General features: G+C 47.0%; 2 protein-coding genes across 3 annotated transcripts; one reads left to right on the top strand and one right to left on the bottom strand.

The window, feature by feature from the left end:
- Window positions 1-513: 513 nt before the first annotated feature.
- On the bottom strand, window positions 514-15,936 carry LOC111074953 (protein sine oculis). Its single transcript, XM_022367974.2, has 7 exons — window positions 15,289-15,936; window positions 10,431-10,958; window positions 10,155-10,365; window positions 9,916-10,043; window positions 9,489-9,593; window positions 9,187-9,242; window positions 514-1,166 (listed from the first exon to the last, which is right to left on the bottom strand). Exons 2-7 carry the CDS (start codon window positions 10,776-10,778, stop codon window positions 737-739), a joined length of 1,278 nt encoding a protein of 425 aa, XP_022223666.2. The 5' UTR covers window positions 10,779-10,958; window positions 15,289-15,936; the 3' UTR covers window positions 514-736.
- On the top strand, window positions 6,408-7,127 carry LOC111074954. Of its 2 annotated transcripts, XM_022367976.2 has the most exons (3): window positions 6,408-6,564; window positions 6,639-6,943; window positions 7,003-7,127. In XM_022367976.2, exons 1-3 carry the CDS (start codon window positions 6,523-6,525, stop codon window positions 7,082-7,084), a joined length of 429 nt encoding a protein of 142 aa, XP_022223668.2. In that variant the 5' UTR covers window positions 6,408-6,522; the 3' UTR covers window positions 7,085-7,127. The 2 variants fall into 2 exon arrangements, with proteins under 2 accessions (XP_022223668.2, XP_022223667.2); XM_022367975.2 differs by having other exon boundaries at window positions 6,409-6,564; window positions 6,639-7,127.
- Window positions 15,937-25,871: the final 9,935 nt, after the last annotated feature.

Consider the following 25,871-nt stretch of genomic DNA (forward strand, 5'->3'; position numbering starts at 1 on the left):
CAAAAGAGCCCATTTGATCGTTTCAAAATAATTTAATAGAATTTATTGTTAACAAAAATATGATTACTAAAGGCTACAATTAAAAGTGTATAATTTATGCATTAGCAGTAGATATATAGTAATATATATATAATATAATATATGTATATGTATAGATAATTGTTTGCACATTTCGATTTGATTTGCATTTCGGTTGTACCTCCTTCCCTTCCCTTCCCACTCCCACTCCTCCTCCTTCTCATCCAACCGCTCTAAAACTAAAGCCTAGCCTAGCTATGTACACAGATCGATGCAGTTTTCTCTCTTGCAAGTTTTTGTTGGGTGTTGGGTGGGGGGTTGTGCTGCTGCGTGGTGCCTTTTTTTCTCCCTCTCTATCTCTATATCTCTCTCTTTCCATTGGTTGCAGAAAAATGCTAGATTATGCAGAAAGTGTTGCTGTTGTGTGTTTAACGATTAAATAGAATTTGTTGCTACGACGATGCGCTCCCTCTCTCTCTCTCTCTCTCTCTCCCTCTCTCTATCTAAATATTGCTAAGGTTCCGTCCAGCTCCGCTCGGGATCAGAAGTAAAAGCTATCCGACAGATCCTGCTGGCGCTGGCGCTGATGGTGCCACCCGTAGGCATTGTTGCTGCTGCTGCTGCTGCTGGCGGCGGCTTCGACGGCACTTGATCTTGCCTTCCCGCTCCCGCTCCCGCTGGTTGCGCTGGTTGCGGCAGCAGCCGCCTCCAACTAGAATCATAAGTGCTGATACTCCCCCATGTCGTACATGGCGGTCATGGGCATGGCGCCCATCACACTATGCAGGTGGGAGTAGGCGACGGCAGCGGAGAGGGGCGGCATTTGCATTTGTGTTGCTGTTGCAGCAACACCACCGCCCCCGCCACCGCCACCGCCGCCTGCCCCGCTGTGACCTGTCTTGCTGGCAACGCTTGTGGCCCCAGCGGCGGCGGGATGGTGTTGCTGATGCGTATGATGTTGCAGACTCTGTTCGGCGGCAGCATGCTGCAGTTGCTGTTGATGCAGGACGTTGTTGTTGGGTGACTGCTGCTGCTGCTGTTGCTGCTGCTGCTGCTGCTGCTGCTGTTGTGCGCTTTGACTGGGCAACATGCTGCCCTCCATCTCCGAGTCGCTGGAGGAGTCCAAGTGTTGCTTGTCCGTGGAGCCGCTGCAAGTAAGGGGAATCAATAGATTATCATCTGCGGATACATTTCAAATGTAAGATAAATAATAACTAGAAAACATTAGCATCCAGTGGCTGTAAAACTGTAAAGCTGCTGCCACACTTTCGGTAACTTTCTTTTATTTAGTGGACATTTTTCAACACTGCTGGGATCTACATATTTTCCCACTGGGCGATGCTGATTGGATCGCAAGTGCCTCTATTTCCACAGATGACGAAGTGTCGGTCGTGCAGCAGCAGCAACAGCTTAACCACCAGGGATATGCCCAGAAAATGTCAGCATCGTTTACATTAAAATGTGTCAATTGTTGCAACTAATTTACTGCTGTCAACACACCCACACCCACACCCTCACACTCACACCCACACACACAGTAATGCATGTAGAGTGCATAATTTATTTATAAACAAATGACAAACGACAGCAAACAGCAACCAGCAACCAGCACAGCAATTGCAATTGAAAATATTTTCCGGAAGGAAATCGTCTGCCTCTCTTTCTCTCTAATTTCTGTAAATGGTCTCATGTTCCTTTTCCTGAGGTGTTGCCCCAGACAGTGTGACACAAGAGATAGACGGAGAGAGCGAGAGAGAGAGAGAGAGAGAGAGAGATGTCGGCATTATTGCATTCCCCAGAGCGTTCGTTTCGTTTCGTTCGTTCGGCGTCTGCGTGGCATCTGATTTCAGCTACAGTTATTTGAGCTGCGTCACGTCACTTTCGATTGGGGGATGTTGATGTTGCACATCCACACACACACACACACAGCACCTCCACCTCCACCTCCACCCATCTGCTTGTGCCACTTGTGGCCCAAAAGTTAAGTAGCTTGACTCCTCGTATTATTGTTTGTGGCTGATTCTGTAAATGGCATTCGAGTGGCACGGCACAGTTGACGCACTTTGGGGTTAATTTTCCATCCCCTTGGGGGATGGATGGATGGATGGATGGCCTCTGACAATTGTTGAAATTACGCGCTAATGGCTAACACCTCCAGCCACCACACCAGTAAGCCAAGCCCAGCAAGCCGTTGCATGATTGAAATTCGAGCAATTGCCTTTCAACGGATATCACTGGCATCATCGGCAAAGTGTTAATCTTGTCGCCAATTGCATGGCCAAGCACAATCAGGCAGCCGCCTCGCGGAACCAGTTTGCACAGCAACAGCAACAGAAACACACAAAAAACTTGCACACAAAGTGTGGAATACCCTTATGCAAGATTAGTGTATACCGCCAGCAAAGAACAATCAACAAGAATCGATTGAGATTTTTAAATCTATTAACTGTCAAAGTAATTGACATTTGGCAACCATCTTAAAGCTCACGCGAAGAGGAACATAAAATATATGGCTGCTGGCTGGATAACTGAGCAGCTGACTCAGCGAATAAGGCCTGCGTCCAAGGGTATCGGAACAAGCAGCCGCCAACCGGGCCCTCGCATCGCGTCCGTCCATGGCAATGCAAAACATTTAAGCGCACACTCGACAAATTTGCGTTCAGCCCCAAACAGACAGAGACGGAGGACAGCCAGGGAATGATCTTTTAGCCCCCCCCTTCCACCACTGCCAACTTGGGGGCCAGTTATTTGCTGACTCCGCGGCGGCTGCAGATTCCGACGGAGGGGCCCACATACAGCGCGGGCTCCACTGGGCCCCAGCTGTATGATATCGGCAATCATGTAATTGTAGATTATATTCACAGTGCGACAGAGGAGAGGGAGGATCAGGATCAGTGCCACCAACAGCGTGGCGTACCAGAATTGCCATCTCGCTTCTGGGGGCCTGAACTTGAACTTGGCCGGCTGTTCGGTTCGGTTCTCTTCTGTTCTGTTTGGCGGGGCACATGTGACATTTGACGGACAATAGGAAGGAGTCGAGGTGGGGTGGAGGGGAGGCCCCCACAACTTATTCTCAAGTGAATTCCAATTGTGTGTTGTGGACATTAAAGTAGCCCTGCTGCTGCTGCTGCTGCTCTAAACAAAAATCGATAGAACTCTCTGCAAATATGGGAAAACGCAAACGCCCCCATTCCTTCCATCTATCCATCCATCCATCCACCATTCATCCCAGGCAGGGTACGGGGGGACGGGCCAAAGTGGGGAGCAAACAAAAGACAGCAGAAGCCGATGGCAGGCAGAAGAAGGAGCAGCAGCAGCAGCAGCAGCAGCAGCATATAAACAATGATATCGAATTACCAGAATTTCATAGTTTCTGCTTCTCTCTCTGTCTCTCTCTCTCGTTTCCCTGTTCCACTGTTCGTTCTCGCTTGGGGCCACCACTGCAACACTTACCAAGCCCAAGCCCCCCCCCCACACACACACACACACACACACACATGCAGTCAACACTGGAGCGGAAGGAGAACAGGGCAGCGCCTATGTACTTTAGTAGGACTCGCTGCTCGCTGTCCTTCCAGTGATTGCATTTATAATAAAACAAATGTTCCAGTTCGATTTTTCCATGCCTTTAGTTTTGAGCAGACAAACTCGAAGGGGAATGGGGCGAAGGGGCAGAGCCGCTCAAGGACAATTCCCGCCACAAGAAGTGAATGTCACATAAAGTTTATAACAAAATCAAGAAGCAGGTTATGTGGGCCCTCGTTCTCTGTGTGTGGTCTACCCCCCTGCCCTCCACACCCCTCCACACACCTTAAAAAGGTTCTTTGGGTTTTTCTTTTTTTTTTTTTTTTTTTTTTTATTTTTATTTGGGGTCTGTGCTCATTGATGGGGAATTAATATTTTTTAACTTGTTTGCTCAATTGATTTTTTGTAGTCTTAAGCCATTTCTGTGGCACTGGGACTCTGTCTTAAGCAGATTCATTAGCTTGGTAATAATGCATGATCGGATTATGTTTAACTGGAAACGCGGGCCAGTGGGGACAGTGGAGATGTCTGCCGGGGAACAGAAAGTTTTTCTTGTTTCGTTTCATTTGGACATGCAATGGAATAGGAGGACAAGTCTAATCACAGTCACCAGGAGGAACACTGTGCCACGAGATGCTGAATCGGAAACAAAGGAGACCGAGAGAGAGAGAGAGAGAGAGAGCGAGAGAATCACATCATATGGTTATGGTTGATGATGGCTGGACTTGGGCTTCGCTTCCAAGGAATTCCACTGCTAATAAAAATTATAAGCCAATAAATCCTAAAAAAACAAACACACACACACACACACAGCAGAGAGGAGAGAAGGCAACAAAATGAAACGCTGCTTCGGATGGAGAGCCCTAGCCCGGCGCACAGGGCGAACCGGAGAGAGATTCGTAAAGATCAGGCGAGAGATCAGGAGAGATCTCGGTCGAAGGCGAAAGAACAGGTTGAGTTATCGCATTGCGCGATCGGTACACAAATCTCGGGACGTGTGCGCAGCAGGACACCCAACTAAACGGAGAACAGCGATCCATAAGTGGAATCTGAAAAGGTGTTGATCATAAATTATCATTTAATTTACGCATGTGTGTGGTGGCTGTTGTTAATGCTCGTGGCGACCCTCTGACACTCCAGCGAAGAGGCCAACGCGACCCCAAAGCAGCAACGATGGCGATGCAGGAGAACGAGCAGAAGGAGCAGAGACTTGGAGTTTCGGGGGGGTTTTTTGTCTAGCCAGCGTCTACGTCTACGTCTACCTAAGCATTGTGCCATTGTCTACAACTATGTAAGATCTTGGCGATTAACCCAGACCAGTGAGAAGAGAGGTAGAGAGGGAGAGAGGGAGAGGTCTCCCCCAACCCTGTCATCGTTATAAGATATTTTATTATCTGTCCGAGAAACGTTCCATTCCGTTCCATGTTTGGCTGTGTGGCGTGTGGCGCATTTTATGCTGGCTGTGGATTGTTTTGACAGTTTTTTTTAATAATTTTGTTGCCTTTTAATTGCCCTTCCCTTCCCTGCCCTGGCCTGCCCTGCCCCAGGCGAGACGATCCGCGTTGGATGCGGCGGAGTCTGCTGCAGCTGTAACGTGCCTCTGACCGACCCCCCGCGGTGCCTAAACAAACTTTTATGTAATCCTCACGACTTGGCGGAACAGAACTCTAAGCAGCTTAGACTGTTGGGTGATGGGGGGGAAACCATATGAAGACCCTTGCAGAGGTCAAGTTGGAGTTTCCCCAAAGATCTCTCTAATTGTAGGCGAGAGTGCGGAGCGGAGCGGATACTTGAGGAACACCCCGTACCACCAAAGGAGTGTGAGATGTGCCCCAAGCGCCTCAAGTCCCGGGACTCATCACCAACGACATCATTATCAACGCCATCAGAGTACTCCCAGAAAGGGGATGGCAGAGAAAGAGGGAGAGAGAGAGAGCAGGGGAACGAAAACAACACACAAAAGCGAAATCAAGATGAGAGAGAGGGAGAGGAACGAGGAGAAGAGCAGAGGAGACGGGCAAAAGCGCAAAATACATAATAATAAAACAGAATGTACAATAAAACGAATAAAAATGAATAACGCGCTGGAGACAGCAGATGGATGGAGGGACGAAGAGAGGGGCAGGGGCAGGGGCAGGGGCAGTGGCAGGGGGTAGGGCGAACGAATAAAGAACACACGCACATTTTGTGGTAACCTGATACCCTGCCCAGCTACCCTCCAGCCAACCGTGGCATTCGACGAACGCAAAATGATGACGACGACGACTACGAGACGACGACGACGACGACGAGGAGGAGAGAAAAACACACATACAAACAGTAGGCAGAGAGAGGGAGGTGGGCAGAGAGCGGCAGGGAAAGATGATGGGATGGGATGGGACTCGGGACTCGGGACTGGAACTGAAACTGGAAGTGGAACTCGCACTGGGTCGCATCGGTAGTGTAGTGTAGTGAAGTGAAGTATGATGGTTGCTCTGCCAGCAGGACGGGGCTTGGAACCAGACTGGGACTGGGACTGGGACTGTGACTGTGACTGGAAGGGATAGGATATGGAAGGGAACGCAACGGAACGGAATGGGGGTAGATATAATACATATACTGAAATTCCCCTAGAAGCTGCTGTTACGGCCAAAGCGGATCAATCAAATGAAGATGAAAGGTGAAAGATTCGCATGCCCATCGAGAATGCTGCGTGAGGTTTTCTTTTCGATTGGTTTGAAAACCTGGCAAAAAGTTTACCATTCGAAAATATCGAATATCCGTAATGAGAGTGAATTAAAGGACTTTTCCGTGTTAATTTAAAATATTTTCCCCAAGGCAAAAACGGAGAAGCAACCCGATATTTGTATGAGGCGAAGAAGTGTCAACGAATTGTAGCACAAGTAGAAAATATAGAAAATCTGTGATACATATATCTGTTCAAAATTTATCAACCTGTAAGATAGTTCTTGAAAATTGCTTATTGGAAAAGTGGAAACCATGCACAAGACCTGGAGAAAGCCGCTGCACAAGCGAAAGATAGTAGGTCCCTCCCCTCTTAGAAATGGCAACCAAGTCTCGCGCCTAATCTTTGAATTTTCGCATTCAATTCGCAGTGGAGGAAGACCTCAATGATTGGTCGCGTGGTGTACTACATGCAGCCGTTGGTGGATCATCTGCAGGATGTGTGGGTGCAGCCGCTGCCCTTTCCCACAATGCTGAAGCTCGCCTATACCTGCATCCTGGGCTTCGTCATTCTGCTGCCGGTACTCTTTCCGTTGATGGTCATCCTCTTCTACTTCGGCATCTTCCAGTACGTGAGCGAGCAGCACTCGTGGCTGCACTTTGGCGATAGCTGGAATCTCCTGGGGGCCATGTCGACTCTCTGGAACTTCGAGGTGACCAACAAGAAGTACCAGCTGTACGTGAACATGTGCATCGATCGGTATCGCGTGATTATAACAGCCATATCTTCGACAGTGGACTATATGCGCATGGCCCTGTGCTTCATCTTCAGCTGAATGACCATCCGCAAATCGGCATACAAATTATATTCGATTGATCTTGCCAAATTACCAAATTACCAAATTATAATATAGAATCTAGTTGAAGTTGGATAAAGATCAGCTCTTAGGGGGAGCACATGGCAATGGCAATTGTCTGGTTGCACCTTGACATTGGCATTGGCATTGCTTTCATTCGATCATCTATTCAAAGGGGCCTTCCACTTAGACCTGCTCAGACCTCAGCATTCTACCTAGAGAGAGAGAGAGAGAGAGAGAGAGAGGGAGAGACTTGACTCTGGTTCTGGGCCCATGCCCAAGGTGCTGCCTATTTAAACAATAACCACTTTGCCAGTTGTTGGCTTGGCCTGTTCAAAGTGCCGCTTTAGATTCAGATTTGGCGCCGTTGTGGTTTGCTGACTGCCACAAAGCTGCATGGCACATAGATACACACACACACACACACACACACAGGCAGAGCGAGTGCACATGCAAAAAAAAAAAACACAACAAACACAAAAAGGAGAAGAGTAGGGAGAAGAGCAGAGAGGAGAAGAGGAGGATGATGATGAGGAAAAACAATATGGAAAAAAAAAGTTAAAGTAGCAGCAGAGCGAGTTGCTCATCGAGGCAGCCAACAGCCATAAACATATATCAAGTTACCAGCAGCAACAGCAGCGGCAGCAGCAGCAGCAGCAGCAGCAGCGATGGAGATACGCAGCGACGAACTATCGCAGGGCAGCGTATGAATGTATATGTATGTGTATGTGTATCTGTGAGATACTTTTGTGCACTGCCTGTGTATGTATGAGTGCATTGCGGTTGCCACGGCTGCCATCCAATTTATAATATTTTGCAGCCTGTAAGCCTTACGTTTGCTTACATTTTATTTTCATTTTGATTACGACAATTTCTCGCTCAGCTCCGCTCTCCTGCTGACTCCCCACGTGCCCCTCCACCAGCCACCCTATGCTGCCGTAAGTGATATGCCATTTAGCATAATGGAACTACTATCGTGGGGAAAGTCTCCAACTAATAATAGTAATAGTAGAAACAGGCCTAGGGACAACGCGGCCACTTCAAAAATCCATTCGAAATTTCCCGCTCGACTGTTTGCACTTCACATGACTTCTAGCAGCAGCAGCAGCAGCAGGAGCAGGATCGGAGCTGTGCTCTGGACAGGGGACAGGGGACAAACAAAAGGATGCTGGATGCAGAGAGGATGTTTAATGTTTGAGAGAATGTTAATGTTAATGTTTCCTATCAGCAGCCAGGGATCTGCGGCACTCCCTCCGCTGCTCGCCCAAGAGGAAGCCAGTCCGAAAAGAGTTCTGGAACTGACGGAGTACGACGGAGCGGAGTATTTGCTTAAGCGGAAATGCAGATGTTCCGAGGGTGAGCAAAGGACGGTACGGAACGGGGAAAGGACTGGGGATTTTAATTAGTGACGAGGCCTGCCACACATATGTATGTATGTATGGTATGCATGCCCCGAAGGTACCCGAACGAAAGTAAACATCCCACAACTCAAAAGAAAAATAAAAATAAAAATAAAAACAAATAATAAATGAGAGAATATTTTGGAATTTGGAATTTGGAACAACATGTTAATGACTTTGTCAGCGACTCATTTTCATTCGCATCTTACAGCCTCTCGCCCTCGCCTCTCGCCTCCATCGGGGTGCCCCAGCAGTCCCCCACAGCGTGTGCCACTTTTGGCTCTCTTGTCCTTGGCACTAATTAGCTATAGACCCCCCCCCTCCCCACCCACTCACTCAATGACCTTGGAAGTAAATGTCGCCAGGTTTTGTAATTGAAAATTTAAATGCAAATTAATATATAATCCGCATGCATATTTTTTTTGTTGTTGTGCTCTGCACGCGTTGACACTTGGGCGAAACATTTCAAATGAAATATAAACAAACTTATGTAGATATAAATTATGCCACTATATACTATATGTATGTATATGTCACTGATATACTGTTATAGAGATCTGCTTGTGATCTGCTGAGATAAATTATCTTTGTGAGCAAGTGAGGAAGGACAGAAACTTCAAAGGCCCCACCCCCTCCAGAGAGAGTTCAGCTAATAATTATTATAATTATATATAGTGTTATAGTCCTATATGGATATCGTGATATCATACAAATAAACTCACTCTTTATGCTCGGCGGCTCGATCTCTTTGTCGTCGGTTCTTGAACCAATTGGAAACCTGTAAGGGCACAAAAATAGATGCGGGATAGTGAGCACTTTCAGAAATACGAATCGCACAATGTGTCGCCAAATATGCACAGTTTGTGGCATGATTGATGACATGCAATTAACATGAGGAGAGGATGAGGCTGAGGAATTGCAATTGAAATTTGTCAAGAGATGCGTTTGACATTTGGTTTCATTTCGGCCATCGGCCAGCCTCTTCTTGGCATCCATCATTTGGGGATGGGATGGATTGACTCACCTGGGTGGTGGTCAGTCCGGTGGCCTCGGCCAGATCTCGTTTCTCCCGGGGCGATGGATATGGATTGTGCGAGTACCAGTCTCTCAATACGGAGCGGGATTTCTCCTATGGAAGGGATGAGCATAATTATGTAAATAAATCAAATCAGTTTTAATCAATTGAAAGCCTGCGCAGGATATGCCCGGAATAAACAGAAGGCCTGCAGTAACCCTGCAGTATCGGGCAGCATAACCAGAACCCAGAACCCAGTACCCAAAACCCACAACCCCATCCCGGGCAAGGCAATGCAATCAGACAGGCGTGCAGACATTTCTACGATTTCTTTTTGGTCAGAGCCCAAGCGCTGCCACTGTCAGTGCCACTGCCACTGACACTGCCACTGTCAGTGCCACAATTAAAATGAAAATGTTGTGGAGTCTCGACTCACCTTAAAACAGTAGCTCGTCTCCTCGCCATCCCAGATGGTGCGGGGCAATGGAAATTTGCGACGAACCCGATATTTGCCAACAGCACCCAAGGGTCTTCCGCGCAGTTTTTCGGCTTCCACATAATGCGCTACAACCAGAGAGAAAGAATTTCGATGTAGGTAGAGCTTTGGGGTTAAGCAAGGAGCCGAAGCCGAAGCAGAAGCAGAAGCCGAAGCCGAAGCAGGAGTTGGTGGCTCACCTTTCAACCACAGGGCCTGGAGCTTGGCGTGATTTTGGGCCGAGAAGTGATGGTGCTCGAGCAGGCGATACAGCTCCTTGTACTGGCCGCGATGGAATGCAACGACCGCCTTGGCCTTCAGCACGGACTCGTTCAGCTGCAGCTTATCACATTGTGGCAGCGACCAGAGGAAGCGACCCAGTCTTTCGATGTTGCCGGCCTGCTGCAGCACCTGCGGCCGGACGATTATCGGATATTATCGGATTAGGTCAGGATTCGGATCCTCCACACACTCACCTCACAGACGCAGGCCACCTGCTCCTGGGTGAAGCCGAAGCTCGGCAGATTCTCCCTGCCGCCGGAGGCACCGCCTCCCGTCACTCCACCATTGCTGCCCCCGGTCAGGTGCAGTCCTCCTCCTCCTCCGCCGCCGCCCACTCCATTGTGCGTCATAATGTCCAGATTGTTATTGTTGTTGTTGTTGCTGTTGCCGGTGCTGCTGCTGTTGTTGTTGTTGTTGTTGAGGAGCGCCACCGAGCCACTCAGGCCAGTGGGGCTGTAGGGGGGTGTGTGGCGGGCGGTGAGGACAGCGGCCGCATTGGCTGCGGCCAAATCGTAGAAATCTGTGGCAGGATGTTGAAGCATTTTGGGCGGGAATCGGAATTGGATCTGGGGATGGGGTTGGGGTTGAGGTTGGGGTTAGGATGGGCAGGTGGGTGGTGGGCAGTCCGTTCTATGTGCGTGCAATTAGCGATCACTGTGGTGGGATCACGGAGGAGCTCTTATCCTACAAAAGGTCCTTCAGATTCTTTGGTAATTTGAGCGCTGCAAAGAGAGAGAGAGAAAGAGAGAGAGGAACGTTAGTGGATATTTAATTGAAGATATTTTGTGCCCCTTAATAATGGAAATATCCCCCGATTCCAAATGCCAAAATGGGAATTTCAACACAATTATCCGACTAATTATCGCATAGATTTCTCATCTTTTTATGGCCAGTTTGGAGGTATAATTAACCCATGCTAATTGAGCCATTGGAATGGCAAATGATTCTAGAAATGTTGAACAAGAGATTTCCTGCATATTCATAAGCCATTTGGAAATTCAAAAACTGAAATCAAAACAATTCCCCGATCCCATGCGAGCCCATCGGACCCCATGTTGTCAAATATGATTAACTTAACTTAACGCCGAGTACAATTATAGATGCAACATTTTCGATTATCGGAAATATTGTTTCTGGTCGGGGGCGGGGCAGGGGCAGGGGCAAGGTGCTGTGGGGCGCTCCTCCAACCTGCTCTAACCCTAACCGAGAGAGAGAGATCTCTTACAAAAATAAACTTTTTACACAATATATGTATATGCATATGGGGCGCGTGGTGTTTCGGTTTTCGGTTTTTGGTTTTTGGTTTTCCTCTGATTTCAGATTTCTGTATTCAGTTCTAAGAATATTTCTAAAATTACCAAACGAAGCGGCGTCGCTGTCGCTGCTGGTCTCTGCTTACACACAACGAGGGAAAGATAAAGAGAGGGAAAGAGAGTGCGGTAGAGAGAGAGAGAGTGCGGTAGAGAGAGGCAAGTGTATCCCCCAGATAGAATATCTTTGGCTATATTTTATAGTAACTTTGATATATGCAATCGATCTCTGGTGTAGCTATAGAGATACACTTGTAGATATATGTATGTATGTATGTGGATACATATCCCCCACGCACACATACACACATCCACATATATAGATATATATATGTATATATGTATTTGTGAGAGTCAAAGATATTCTTGGATCTGTTTTCAGTTCTCGTGTGTATGCGGGGCAGATTATATATACAAAACAAGACAAGAAAATAGAGAAGAGATTTCGTTTTGGCTGCTTGCTGCTGCTGCTGCTGTAACAAAAATACCAACGCCAAGTTGGCTATGCTCTTGAGTCATCGGCCTAGTGAGATCCCATTCCCAGCCCCCGCCCCCACCCCCCCACTACCATCTCCATTGATTTCTTTCTCTCGCTCAAATTGGATTCTCTTTCTTTTTTCCTTTTTTTTGTTTTTAATTTTTTTTTGCTTTCGTTTTTTTTTTTTTTTTTTTGGCTTGTTTCATGTTTGACGCAAGTAAACAAGCAGAATGCGAAAGTGAAACGAAATACGCGATAAATTTGCAAATTTGCAAATAGGATCGCTTGTATCCCATGGATAAACGTAGGGAAGCAGCCGCTAATGGGAGCTGGAAATCTACAAGCCTCATGACCAACTAACTGCTTTAAATAGTAGCTGCAAGATTGTATCCCAAATTGATTGCTTTATACCGTTACACAGCCGCAGAAGCCACCTGAAAGATACTCTATCTGATCTATCCCCACTGCATTTCCTCTCCTCTCCACCAACCAGTAAGCGGGCGGGAGATTTCTTATCGAGTGTCTGCCTGCCTGCCTGCCTGCCTGCCTGCCTGCCATTCGAATAAAATTAATTTAATTTATTTTACAAATTTCGTAATTTATTTCCAACGTTCTTCTGCTGCTGCTATCTATGCACGAGTATCTATCGGATTTCTGTTCTTCTGTTTGGCTGTTTGCTCTGCTGTTAAGTTTGACTTTTATAAGATTTTAATTTGAGTGTTATTGTGGACCGGACCGGACCGGACTGGACTGGACCGTCTGACTGTTTGACTGTCTGCATGCGGGGGACCGAAACTGAAAGCAGACACCTCTCCCTCCACCCCAGCCATCTGCATGTGTGTCTGTGAATGCACACACCCGTATCTACTCTTTTGGTATTCATTCTACATATTGGGTTGTTAATCAAATTGAATTGAATTGGATGCTGATGCTTCGGCTGCTGCTGCTGGCTGCTGCTGAGGCGTTTGCCTAATTAGTTTGTGATTAAAGTCAACTTACAATAAAAAAACTGTTGTATTCCGCTGTGATTATTCCCCTTTGAGTCGATGATTTGTGGATAGTTTTGATGGAAATGCCATCAAAGAAGGTGAAGGTTTCCCTTTATCTCTGTTGCATTCTCTGTTGCCCGCTCGCACTCAGAGCTCTGAGAGGGAACTGCTTGGAGTGACAACCTGGACTGCACTGGACTGTGGAATGGCCCTCGATTGGATTGGATTGGATTGGATTGGTTTGATCGTGCAAACCAGAGAGGGCGACTGTTTTGCGGCTAGACTCGTACCCGTACCCGTACCCGTACTCATAACCGTACTCGCATGCTCGAATATTCGAAATCATCTGGAGCCCGATGTCTGTGTTTACACAATGTAATCGCCTGGAGAGGCTGGTGACGGTGACGGTGACGGTGACGGTTGACGGTGCCAACCTGTTGGGGCACACCACCGATTCCGGGAATGGCGAAGCACTGCTCGCTGGCTGGTTTGGTTTGGTAAGCAATTGTTATCTGCCAGATACAACTGTATTTATAGACATGTCTGCTTAATTGTTGCACCGCGGGAGACACGCACTCAGAAATCAAATAGAACTCAGCGTAATGAATGAAATTTGTCAATTTAATGGGCTTTGCATACACAGATGTACATTCAAACATACAAACATATATATATATATATATATATATATATCTACTAGTATGTATGTATCTCCCTCTCTGCTCCTCTGCTTCTATGTCGCCTTTTCGCGCTACATTTGCCAAAGTTTTGAATGAAACGCAAAAGCAATTTTTAAAATGTTTGCACAGTCCCCCTGTCCCCCGCCCACCTCTGTCCCACTGCAGTGCCTCATGCAAAGTGCACAAATTACGGCGGATTCTACATACGGCAGTGCGTAAAATGATCAAAGCCAGCCAGAGAATCGCTACGCTTGCGTATCTGCAACTGCATCTGCATCTGCCATCTGCATCTGTTGCGGCCGAATCTTGGCTAGAGGAATGCGTTAATTTGTCAATTTGGCAACTTTGTGCGCGGCCATTGATGGCGGCTCGGAAGGTTCTCTAGTAACATCATTATTGTAGCCCACAGATACGAGTGTGAGTCTGCACAACATCTGCTGCCATCTCCGCACCCCATTCATCATACCGACGACAAAAAACGCGCTGGCCAATTCATTTAAACGCTTCCCATCCCGTCGAGAATTTTCATATTTATACCAGCAATTTGCATGCCCAGACAGCCGGACGGAACTGGTCCACGGCCCACTCATCCGAAACTTTCTCAAGAAAGTATTTTGCGGCCCCTTGGCAAGAGCAGCGCCGAAAACCGAAAACCCTCGCGATTAGTTAACAATTTTGTTCATATTTCGAGTCCCAAACGCAAAAAATTTGCATGATAAAGCGAAACTACTTTATAAATAAACACGCGGAACAAATGTATCCGATGGACGGCTACAAGACTCGCGAAGATGCTCGTGCGAAGCGGTTGGGCGCTGTGATGAATGAATGACAACTGGAAATTGTTTTTCTTTCGTTTCGTTCCCACTTTTTCCTCTAATTAATAAATATGTATCATCGGCGAAGAGTGTGTGGTTCCCTTCCCCTCGCCCACTCAACTGCTCAGCCGGATAGAGACGCCAGCACCGAGAGGGGGGCTACAATAGCAGCATTTTCGGTTCCGTGTAAACAATTACATTTCCCAAATATCTCTTTAACACGAATTTCGCGTTTTTGCCGCGCACTGCACTGAAAATATTTGGTTGCCGGTTCTCAAGTGCCTCAAGTAGCTGCTGCGTTCCTGAAGGCAATTTGGTTGGTGTATGCCAATGCCAGAATGCCAGAATGCCAGAATCCGTCAAAAAGCGAATGTTGCATCGAATTCGGAATCGAATGCCCCTTCTCACACTGCACCCCAGTGAGCAGCTGGATGCCTAGTCATACAAGTTGAGATCGATCGATCCATTAAAATGGAAATAGTTCCCATACTCGTAGTGTTCGATTGAGATCATGAAATTCAGTGTCTGCCATGAGCCTTACAGAAGGTTGCTTCTGCATTCACTCTGCGGATCTACTCCATATACATATATGTATGTATATATATTGCATATGCATACTCTAGCTTAGCTTAGCTTTGTTTATGCTAACCTAAGGATGGTGCCAGTATCAACTATGGATTGCTTTGCTCCTCCGACCATCTCTCTACTCCCCCAGCTGTGGTGACATCAGCTTTTTGTTGCCGTCGGCAAGTTCGATTCTTGACGAAACCCAAGCCTCACCTGTAGTTTGATTATTTATTGTTGTTCGTACATATCCGTGTTTGTTCTTTTGCTTTTGCTTTTGCTTTTGCTTTAGTTTTGTGCTTTTGTTACACTTGGACTCTGCGATGCCGATTTATGCCGATGTATCCAAACAAAAGATAATAATGATATATCCGACTTTTCGGAGGGGGGCCCTGTGCCAGGCACTATCACACACACACACTTGCACACTTGCACACTTGCACACTCGCACACTCGCACACAGAGGCGAGTATTAACACATTTGCACCACCAGCGGCGGGGCGCCACACTCACGCAGCACCGAAGCTCACTTGTGCAGGGCCGCACATCTTTCATACGCACTGTGTCAACACGTGTTGCAAATTATAATTTTCGTTCGTTTCCTTTCTCCCTTCTAACGGGTGCCGTGACTCGGGACGGCGACACTGAAACAGTGCCAGCAAAAAGATGGCCGCCAGCAGATTGATTAGATTAGATTAGATTAATTTATTTATTTATTTTTGTTGTGTATTTTCGTGTGCGTTAATTTGTTGCATTTAATTTCATTGATTGAAAATTATATTTAAGAACTTTGTGCGCGAGTCGAGCGAAAGGCCGCCGGATCCGGCTACGGATCGAAGTTGAGCGAGCTGAGCGGTACGGCGAACGAACGAACCGCAGCGAAGCAGCGCAAGAGAAAAACTGAAGGCACAAGTTGGAAAAGGCCCAAATGCAATGGCCAACAAATCTGGTTGGTGCCGCCGTCACTGGTATTGGTGTGCGCGAGCGAGATGGGCAATGTATCTGTATCTTCGCTCTAAGGGGGGTGAACGCACACAGATACTCGCCAACTGTGAAATACTGAAACGCGAGAGAGAGAGATAAAGAGAGAGAGAGAGAGAGAGTACTCTACACTGGAGGCCAGAAGTTATGATAAATGCAAGCAACAGCTGATGAAGTAAAATTAATTTAGTATTTTAAAACATTTGTATGGGATATTAATATTACATAAATATAAACACATAAATGTACACGTATCAGTAACTTAATTTTACTTATTTATATATTTATTTACATTTTAAATCCTGTCTTTCAGTATTATATTGTATTCAAGCTAAAACTATATGTAAATAATAAATTAATTAATTAATATTTATGCAATATAGAGAGTAGAGTAGTCTCTTAGTTGACTAGTCTCTTTCTTGACTTGATAAATACCACATGCCCACTATTTTGTTCCGCGACTGTGCTGGCGGCTTAGTAACCCAACTAATGCTCTCTGCTTTCATGTTCGCTCTCACTCTCTCTCGCTGCTTTTGTGGTGGCGCAGAGATCGGCGACAGTTTGAGAGCCACTGCTTTGTGCAAACGAGAGAGCAGATAAACAGGTTGTGGCTGTAAGAACGCCCCTTCCAGGTTACCTGCTCCCGGGCACACACACACACACAAACACACACATACTCACGAACACAGATACTCACGCACACAGCCACACTGGAGCAGCAACAAATTTGTGATTGGTCGGGCCACCGCAGCGACATGCGCAATGGGCGCCATATTGAAAAGTGTAGCTGTAATTGCATCCTATGCTATAATACTACATATGTATGTATGTACCAATGTAAGTATATGCAGGTATATAATCATACATATGCATATGCATTATGCTCAGTACCAGCGACTCCTGCGACTCCTGCGGCTCCTGCATTCCCATTTTAATTATGTGCCGCTTTTGTTTCTCATATCAGGAGTTTGGTTTCCGTTTGCACTGCCGTAATTACAATTTCGATTCTGTTGCCAGGATTTTCCAGGATTTGCCAGGATGCGGCTCCTTCGGTTTCACCTGAGCTGAATGCCATAATGATGATGATGGAAATTCAATTTTTTATTTTCTTTATGGCTGAGAGTTGCATGAGATTCATACTAGCATTATCAGTGGCTTCGATATCAGCGCGTGCCATGGACCACCCAAAATATACACGTGTATGTATCAAAAACAAGCAGGGACATTTAATAGAAAAAACTCCATAAAGTTGATGGACTGATGGGGCGCCAGGTGGCTGCTTCTAATCAAGATCGACATCGGCCCACACATATCCCTACATATGTAGGTATATGTATACATAAGTACAAATGTGGAGATCGATCTCCCCCGCTGGCAATTTCCGTATCGCTTACAGCGTTGGATACATTTTTGGCGCCAGGCCACGACAGCTACAAAATAACCAAAAATAAGTGTTAAAAAATTAGAAAATCGTAAAATTTACATAATAACAGATCATATTTCAGTGGAAGAGCAACAGCCACAGCAACAGCAACAGCAACGACAGCGACAACAGTTGGGAATGTCAAAAGAACCAGAAAACACATAAAGATGATCATAAAACAAAGCTGGAAGGTTGGAAGGTACGCCACGGAGTGGAAGTGGGAATGTATCTCCGTATCTTCGATCCCACAAAATGTTAATGAAAAAAAAAATGTGCGATAAAAATCTTGTCGAACATGAATGAGAAAAACGGGGCAGAGGCGGAGGCACACACACACACAGGCAGCGATCAACACCACATCAGATGGGGGGAAAGAGAGAAAGTCCCATCATCTGTTTGATGGGGGCTGGGGGGGGGATGGGGAGATACCCTCTGTCGCGCTGGTGTTAAGAATGAAGATAATAACGAGGCTGGCACACGCGCGCCCAAAATCTTCAGCAGTCACCTGCTGTGCTGTGCGGCCTGCTCGGGTCCATCCCATGTCCATGGGTAAACAATGGTCGGTCTCTGCACCGCCAGGCGCCTGGCACACAGCACCCCAGTGCCGCATTATGGCATTGCCGCAGATGATTAGAAATGGTAAACAAACATTCGAATCGTGTAGAATTTGATGGTCCCTCCATTCCGAAACGTGCGCACATTGTTAATCATCTGGCACTGGCCATAAACTGGCTGCCTTCATTGGCCATTATTAATTTAGTTGAAATTATTATTAATTTTGCGCCATAAATCTCTGCATAGGAATCTCTCTCTCTATCTCCGCATGCATCGTAGCCCTTTGTGGTCCGTGTGGGTAATTAGCTTTGAGTGTTTTGGGATTAGGCGTTCATTTGCTTGGTCAATCGTAAATTACCACTGACGACTGATTTTTATTAAGTTTTTCCCATTCCATGCTGGAGCTAAAACTGCTCGCAAATTATGTTAATAAGCAACGCCAAGCGGGTAATTACATATGTATGTGGGATTTCGTACATAAAACCTGAGCGGTAAAGTCTGCTCGGACACCTTTCTAGTTCCTTACAAATGCCCAATTATAATATGAAGAGCTGGCCATCGAGCATCGAACCGAAGGCGTAAGCCTTCGCTGTGTGGTCATCCCAGTCCCAGCCAGCCCACCGGAAATTTAAAAGTTCTCTCACGCGCGGCCTACCGATAATTGGCCACCAATTCAATTACCAACCTGCACAATCCCTTCCCCTGCAGCTGGATCCTGTAGAGGGGGCAGGGCATGTGCAATTGCCTTGTAATTTGCCACAATTATTCATATTAAAAATGAGTTAAGCGCTGGTTGCCCTGGGGTGCCAAGTAGTGGAACAAGTAAGTAATTTTCACGCGTAGGTAACATTAAACGATGTTGGTCCCGGCCCCAGTCCCAGTCTCAGTCCCAGTTCCAGTTCCAGTCTCAAGTCTCCCAAGCAGAGTAGATGGCGGAGGCAGGGAGGGGAGGTAATAATCGCCGACACATAAATATTACAAGCATCTGACAACTGAAAATTATCTCCTTCACTCACGAGCCATTTAAATCAATTTTACACTTCGGATTTCACAGGCGGCCCACAAGGATACGGATACGATAGGGGTCTCGTGTCGGACAGGGCAACTGTTGGACTGGGGTACTGAGGAGAGGAAAACGGGAACCTGAAAATTGAAATTTATTGAAAAAATGATGACAAACGAACGAAAATAAGTAAGCGAATGTGGCAGCTGCAAGGTGGTCCCGGGGGTGTGACGTGCGAAGCTGAAGCTGAAATTTAAGGCCAGCACTTTGAGCATATATGAATATATATATATATTTATGGTGGAGATAGAGGCTGATTAGGGTTGTCAGGTGGCCCCATTCGGGGCTGCATGGCAATGTTCCAATCCAAAGGATGGCCGAAATTATTTTCGAAATATTCTCTCGCTCAGTAGGAGATAGATGTAACCACCATTAAGGCATCTTTCAGACTCGACAACCCTGGACATGCCTCACATTTCGCTGTGGTGTCATAAACGTTGCTTGCCAGTCCGTGCCCCATCCCCATTCCCAACCCCAACCCCAACCCTGCCCCATTTGGCGAAAACGTTTAAACCAACAATTACGCGAGCATAAATCAAACAGTCGAGTAGAGTGTCGAGGAGCCAGGCGGGCGGTCCGATCCGGGTTCTCCGTCTCCAACGTTCTGGGGTTCGGTTCGCGAGTCGCGTGCAGAGAACGAACCGCCGCCGCTGCTGCCGATGAGAAGGTGCCTGCCTGGAATGCCGACCGACACCATCTGCTGTCACAGGCGGCAACGCCTTGGTCGGGCAGTGCCTGCCTGGACTTCGACTTGGACTTGGCTCATCTTCCCCTTTGGTTTCAAGTGTCAATAAATAATAGCACGCCCAGCCCCCCAATGCCCGCTGATGGTGCGGAATTCGCTGATCTCGTTCTGATCGCTGGCCAGAGATTAGATTTTGATTCTGCCATCTCCACCCGTCGTCAGAGTGGTTGTGGCCCGCCCAGGCGGGGCCTTGCCTTCCATCCTTGCTGGGAACATTTAAATAATTTTCATATTAATTAAACAGTTGAAAACAATTTGCACTTTTCCTGTGGGGGCGGTACGGGGGGCAGGTGCAGTAGGTGCAGTAGGTGTGCCAAAGCAGTGGGAGGTTGTCCAATTTGCAGCTATCCCCCCAGCAGTGGCCATACTCAATGGTAGCGTAGGGATCGGAGTGCTTGCGATTTGAATAGCATTTGCTCATAGTGGGTAGCCCCACTGCCTATCTTATCCCATACCAATTTAATCATCGCTGACACTTATAAATAACCAATTTCCTCTCGCTACCAGAATTGGTGTCGAGAGGCACACGCGCAGCAGGGAGACGGAGATTTCGTTGCGAATTGGAACCGTTGAATAAATCAATGCCACAAAAGACACACAAAAATTGAATTGTGTGCAACGCTTGCGGCACTTGACCATTGCCCCGCCCGCCCCGACAGAGAAACGGCACAGCATCGGCACTCCGGGTCTCCATTCCCCCGTGCGCCGCTCCATCCCCGGAAATCGAACTCTGTCCGCTGTGGCCAAGACGATGCGAAGCGTCTGCCAAAGGTGTTAATATTCAATTAAAATTCTAGGCACACAAGTCGAATGGCCAATAAATTAGCGGCCAACAAGCGCGGGATGCCAATTTCAATTTGTTTTCGTATCACTCTGGAGTCGCGGAGTCGCGGAGTCGCTGAGTCTGGATGGGTGACTGGGAGGGGAGGCTGGTGTTGCAGATTTGTTTGCCTTGGTGACCCCAGGAGCCACAGTCAGAGACCATCCAATGAAGAGCTTTCGCCTGTGTCCTGGCTGTGGGAAAGCCAATCCAATACAAACTAATCAGATCGGAATTGGAGACTCCTGGTCGAGGTATCCATATCGACCCCATCGTCTCAATCATTGGCTATCCCCCAGACCAGACCAGACCAGACCAGACTGAGCCCAACCCGAGCCTCGTGCTTCGCTCCGCATGGGATCTTGTAATCGATGTTGTACTTGGACATTTCTGCTTACACCAATGCTCGACATGATATCGCTTTAATGGTTTCACAGACGACCGACCGATTGACTCCGCGACAGCAGCAGCAGCAGCAGCTGGAGGAAGGGGCAGCGTGGAGTAGAAGACTTGTTGCTGCAACAGCGAGATATTTATCGCCCCAGATTGAGTTGGTGGGGAGACGAGACGAGACCCGTGGGGTCGAATGTGTTGTGATTGCTCGCTGGCATTCCTGATCTTCCCCCCCCCGGGAGCGTATTGGTGGGGGCATCTATGAAAATATCTCCAATCGATTGGACACCTTTGATATATGATCAGCTGATTGAGTTTAAGCCACAATTAGATGCGATTGTTTCCGATCTGTAGAGGACCATTTGGGCATTTTTGGGGGGGAAGCCTCCGAGGCATGAAATGAAATGAAATTAACATTCTCATTATTTATTTATGTATATGTAAGTCGCGTTGCCGCGACGCGTGTGGGTGCCCCGGCTAGCTGCCAGGAGAGGGAGTTCCATTAGAGACATTAAAATAATTTCAAAAGACATAAATTTTGAATTATGGCCACACAACGTGGACACGGACATGATCGTGTGCATGTGCATGTGCATGTGGTCCGTGGTCCCTGGTCCGTGGTCCCTGGTCCGGGCACGATGTTGGCAAAAATATTTTAAATCAATTTTGCTGCCTGCCTAGACCTAAGCGGGGCCGTGCAGCTATAGAGGAGGGAGCTGTGTATGCTGTGTGCTGTGTGCCAAGTGTTTTCACTATAATTACAGACAATTTCAAACATTCACCGTCGTGCCGGGCCATCCACCACCTCCGCTCCCAGCCGCCCCAAAAGCCCCACTCTGGGTGACTGGTGAGATGGCCATTTAAATTGATTTATGAGCGCCTGATCGGACGCATTTGTCCATAGGGGGTAGGGGGGCAGACGACTAGGCGGGGGCCAACGCCAATCCATACATCATGGTCTCCTTTTGCGCCCAGTTGATGCTAATTAAATTTGCATTAATGGGCGCACTCATTTGCCATCAGTGGGCGTGGCACAATGGACAGCTGCCACTTCCTTTCCTTTCCCATTGTTGGTGGCCATCAGGTAGCCCGAGCAGGATTGTTGATTGTTGAACCCTCGTCAGTGACTGACTGGAAGGCGAAGACTTGGCCCAATTTCAGGTTGCCCCTCGCCAGACAAGGCCAAAGGGGGTCAAGGGGTCAGTGGTATGTAGTCCTGGAAAACAATGGAATCTTTAATTGATTCCAGATCCAGATCCCGATCCCGATCCCCGAACGCAGAGCCCAAGAAGAGGCATTTGTCAGCGATCTTTTGGGCACTTTTGATTGCCTCGGAGGAGATGCCTGGGAAAAATGTAATTTAATCAGCCTGACATTGTCCTGTCCTCTCGCAAACTATAACAATTGCGTTTTGACTTTGTTAATTGTTCTCCGAGATCCAGAAGCATCCTAATTAGGTTGTCAATTCAAAGCCACAAAACATATGTAGGTACGAGTACACAACTCAAGTGAAGAGGGACACAAAAAGTGATATTATTTTCTCATCCGAATCTTTCTTTTCTCGGACATTAAACGTGGATCTGCACTGCGATTCATAGCTGGGCCAAATCAAAATACCCTCTGCAAGGGTATCTGTACGTATACTCGTTATAGTCGAAACAATAATGAGCAATAACTTTGGACAGAAATTTGCATTTGCATTGAACAGGCCAACGAATCCGTCCATAAATGAGAAACTTTGACGAAATGAAAGTGTCGATAGGCGGGTCAAAGGATGAGAGAGAGAGAGAGAGGTAGAAATAGAAAGGAAGGAAGTGCCATAAAAATGCAATTTTAGATTCCATCAACTGATAAGAAAAGTTTTTAAATTAGCCACCAAAATGGAATAGGAATACAAAGCGGTGTGTGTGTGTGTGTGTGTGTGTGTGTGTGGTGTGTATTGCGAATGCGAAACTGTAAAGTGAGCAACAGCCAGCAGCAGCAGCAGCTCGAAATGTTTGATTAGAAAACTGCAAAAGCAAGGACAGCAGCGGAAGGGTGCGGCGAATGGGGGAACATGTATGTAGAGCACTGGCAGCGCCGAGTATTCTGAACGGAAAGGCAAACAACAGTCACAGTCGGCCTACAAATTGCCTGCGTCACGCCAAAATACCGTTAGAAAGTTTCTGCAGTTTGCACTTTGGCCTGGCAGGAAGACCACCCACCTGCCCTGCCCTGCCCCATACTCCATCTTTCCACCATTTACCTGCCAGGCGGAACAATGCTTAAGGGGAGGGGGGGAGAAACAACCTTCGTATAATACTGTACAACCCAAGGAGCGACAGAGAGAGAGAGAGAGAGCAAAAGTATCAGTTTCAGTTGGTTTATCAAATGCCAGCGATCGCAAGTGGCACAGATTATGAAAATAATCAAAAAGGATGCGAAGGGAAACGAAATGCCAGGGGGAGGGGGTGGGGGAAAGCGAAACAAAGTGAAATGTAAATGGAAATGGGAATAAGAATGAGAATGGGAGTACGGAATGGAAATACAAATGCATTGAAGCGCAGACTTTCGGCATCGGCGGAATCTTAAAGTGCAGATCTAGACGGGCAGACGGGCTGGGCAGGGCAGGGCAGGGCAGAGACAACGCTCAAGTAATTAACGCCCCGATAATGGACAGCGAACCAAACTGACAGCCGCATCCTACTCGAGGCTCAGAACCAAACCAGGCCAAACAGTAGCCACGACGACGGCGCCTCGAGGATTTGCGCAAATGTTAATGATGATCTTCCAAGGGATGATGCTCCTGTGTGTGAGTGTGTGAGTGTGTGAGAGTGTGTGTGTGCGGCTGTGCTACTGTTGCTTGTTTGTTTTTTTTTCCTGCCCTGGAACCGATCTGGTGTTAATCCTGAGGGGGGCGGCTCGTTGTTTGTTTTGTTTTGTTTCGATAATCGCTGATGCGATTTTAATTAATTCTAGTTGTTCGTCGGTTGAACTGCTAGTGGAGAGTGGACCTTAAATACAGACATTAAATGTTTGCCATGCCTCCAATCGAAATTGGCATTTGAAAAGATTTCATATCTTTGAAGATTTGCCAGGCTAAATGATTGATTGCATTTCTGATGCTTTTATTATCTTGGAACTGTTAGATTATTCATTTAAAGATTCAAATTCGAAATTCCTGTAGCGTCCAGTGCTGAAAGCCGCGAATATTCCACTTTTTAGTTCATGTAACAGTCAACAGATGGCGCGGTAAAAGTTTCCGCAGAGGTTTTTCTTCTTCTTCCTTTTTGCGGAAAATGTTTCTCCTTCTACTTTTTTTTTGCGGATTTTTAGTTTTTCGGGCTGCCAGATCAGTTTAAAGCGAATCGGTAATGAAACGGGTCACAAAATATCACGTTATGGCAGCCCGCAGCAACTACGAATTGCACGAGTCTGGCAGCGCCACAAAAACGACGTCACATTCGTTTTATGTTGTTTTTGTTTGAACCTTAATATGTAAATAATCCAATAAAAAGGACTTCTGAAATCTTGCCAATCTTGTAGAAAATTTATGTATCTATCGGATAAAATTATTTGTTTAGGGCTGAGAGTCCCAGCTAGCTAGTAATATTAAACCGAATATCAACATCGAGGAATATGATTTATTTCTCCGTGTCACTGTCGAATATACATAGATATGTAGTTAATATGTTGCAAATGTGTAGTTAGCGTGTAGTTACCATGTAAAACATCGACCATGCCATCAAAATACCATTTTTTCATTGATAGTTTCATTGATACCGATAACTCGTTTCATTATTTCATTGATAATTTCATTATTTTCATTGATAACGATAACTGCGTTTCATTATTTCATTGATAATTTCATTATTTTTTCTTTGATAGAGTGAGGGCGGAGGGGCGGAGGGGCGGAGGGGCGGAGGAAATGCCCAACGCCACAGTCTGGCTATGATTGGGCTGAATTATATTCTGGCAGCCAACACAATGAAGCCTCTGCTCCACGTCTGGCCCTTTCTCCAGATGGCGCGTACCTGGCCGCATGCTGAGCACCCCTCTGGATCTCACCTTCTCAGTTGCACCGCTGGACAATGGCAGCCAGGAGGGCAGTGAGGCTCCTACCTATACACAGTGTCCCTAGACCGCTGCTGCAACGTATATGACTTGAGCGGTGGCATCATGCTCCTCAGCATTGTGTTCCCAGTAGCACTGCACAGCGTGGTTGTCAATAGGATGGAGACTAGCATTTATGTTGGCTCCGCCGAAGGCAAGGCGTTTGTGTTTCACAATTGGCGAGCGCCACGGATGAAGGTGAGTGACTCCAATAAAAATGACATGGTTAATCATGGTTGTTTACAGGAATACCACCTGGAGGAGGACGAGACTCAGGCCTTTTGGCGGTGAGGATAAGCAAGTCTGCGTTCGGGATGTTGCGAGTCGGCAGCTCATGAAGAGTATTCCCCAGAACGGGGTGATCACCAATTTGAGAATCCGTCTTCTCAGTCCCGGCATTTTCCAGCCGCAACACAAGCAGCCACAATTATTCGCAGACAGTCTGAAGCGTATGATCAGCGTACCCCAAAGAACGTGGCAGCTCGTAAATCTGTGCGACGATGACGATGCTATTGACTTTGACGAGGAGACGTTGGAGTTAACTGAACAATCTCCCAAAGTTGCAGATGTGCCTTCAGCGGACGTTGGCGAAGTTGATTGTGATAATATTGAAGAGGGAAGACTATGAGGCCCATTCCAATGCCCCTGCATTACAGGAACTTATCGCCAAAACGAAAACGTCAAGGCTCCGCCGGAGAGAAATCGCCAGAAAGCTCGCAGGAGCTAG

The sequence above is a fragment of the Drosophila obscura genome, unplaced genomic scaffold (genome assembly GCF_018151105.1).
Source record: "Drosophila obscura isolate BZ-5 IFL unplaced genomic scaffold, ASM1815110v1 contig_186, whole genome shotgun sequence".
NCBI lineage: Eukaryota > Metazoa > Arthropoda > Insecta > Diptera > Drosophilidae > Drosophila > Drosophila obscura.

What these genes read in the sequence shown, in the direction of transcription:
- LOC111074953 (XM_022367974.2), bottom strand. Translation starts at nt 10,778, where the DNA reads ATGCTTCAACATCCTGCCACAGATTTCTACGATTTGGCCGCAGCCAAT. An exon ending in AGGTGGCCTGCGTCTGTGAG is followed by an intron (nt 10,366 to 10,430) that starts GTGAGTGTGTGG and finishes GTCCGGCCGCAG; the next exon opens with GTGCTGCAGCAGGCCGGCAA. An exon ending in CCGGACTGACCACCACCCAG is followed by an intron (nt 9,243 to 9,488) that starts GTGAGTCAATCC and finishes GTGCCCTTACAG; the next exon opens with GTTTCCAATTGGTTCAAGAA.
- LOC111074954 (XM_022367975.2), top strand. Translation starts at nt 6,523, where the DNA reads ATGCACAAGACCTGGAGAAAGCCGCTGCACAAGCGAAAGATA. An exon ending in CGCTGCACAAGCGAAAGATA is followed by an intron (nt 6,565 to 6,638) that starts GTAGGTCCCTCC and finishes TTCAATTCGCAG; the next exon opens with TGGAGGAAGACCTCAATGAT.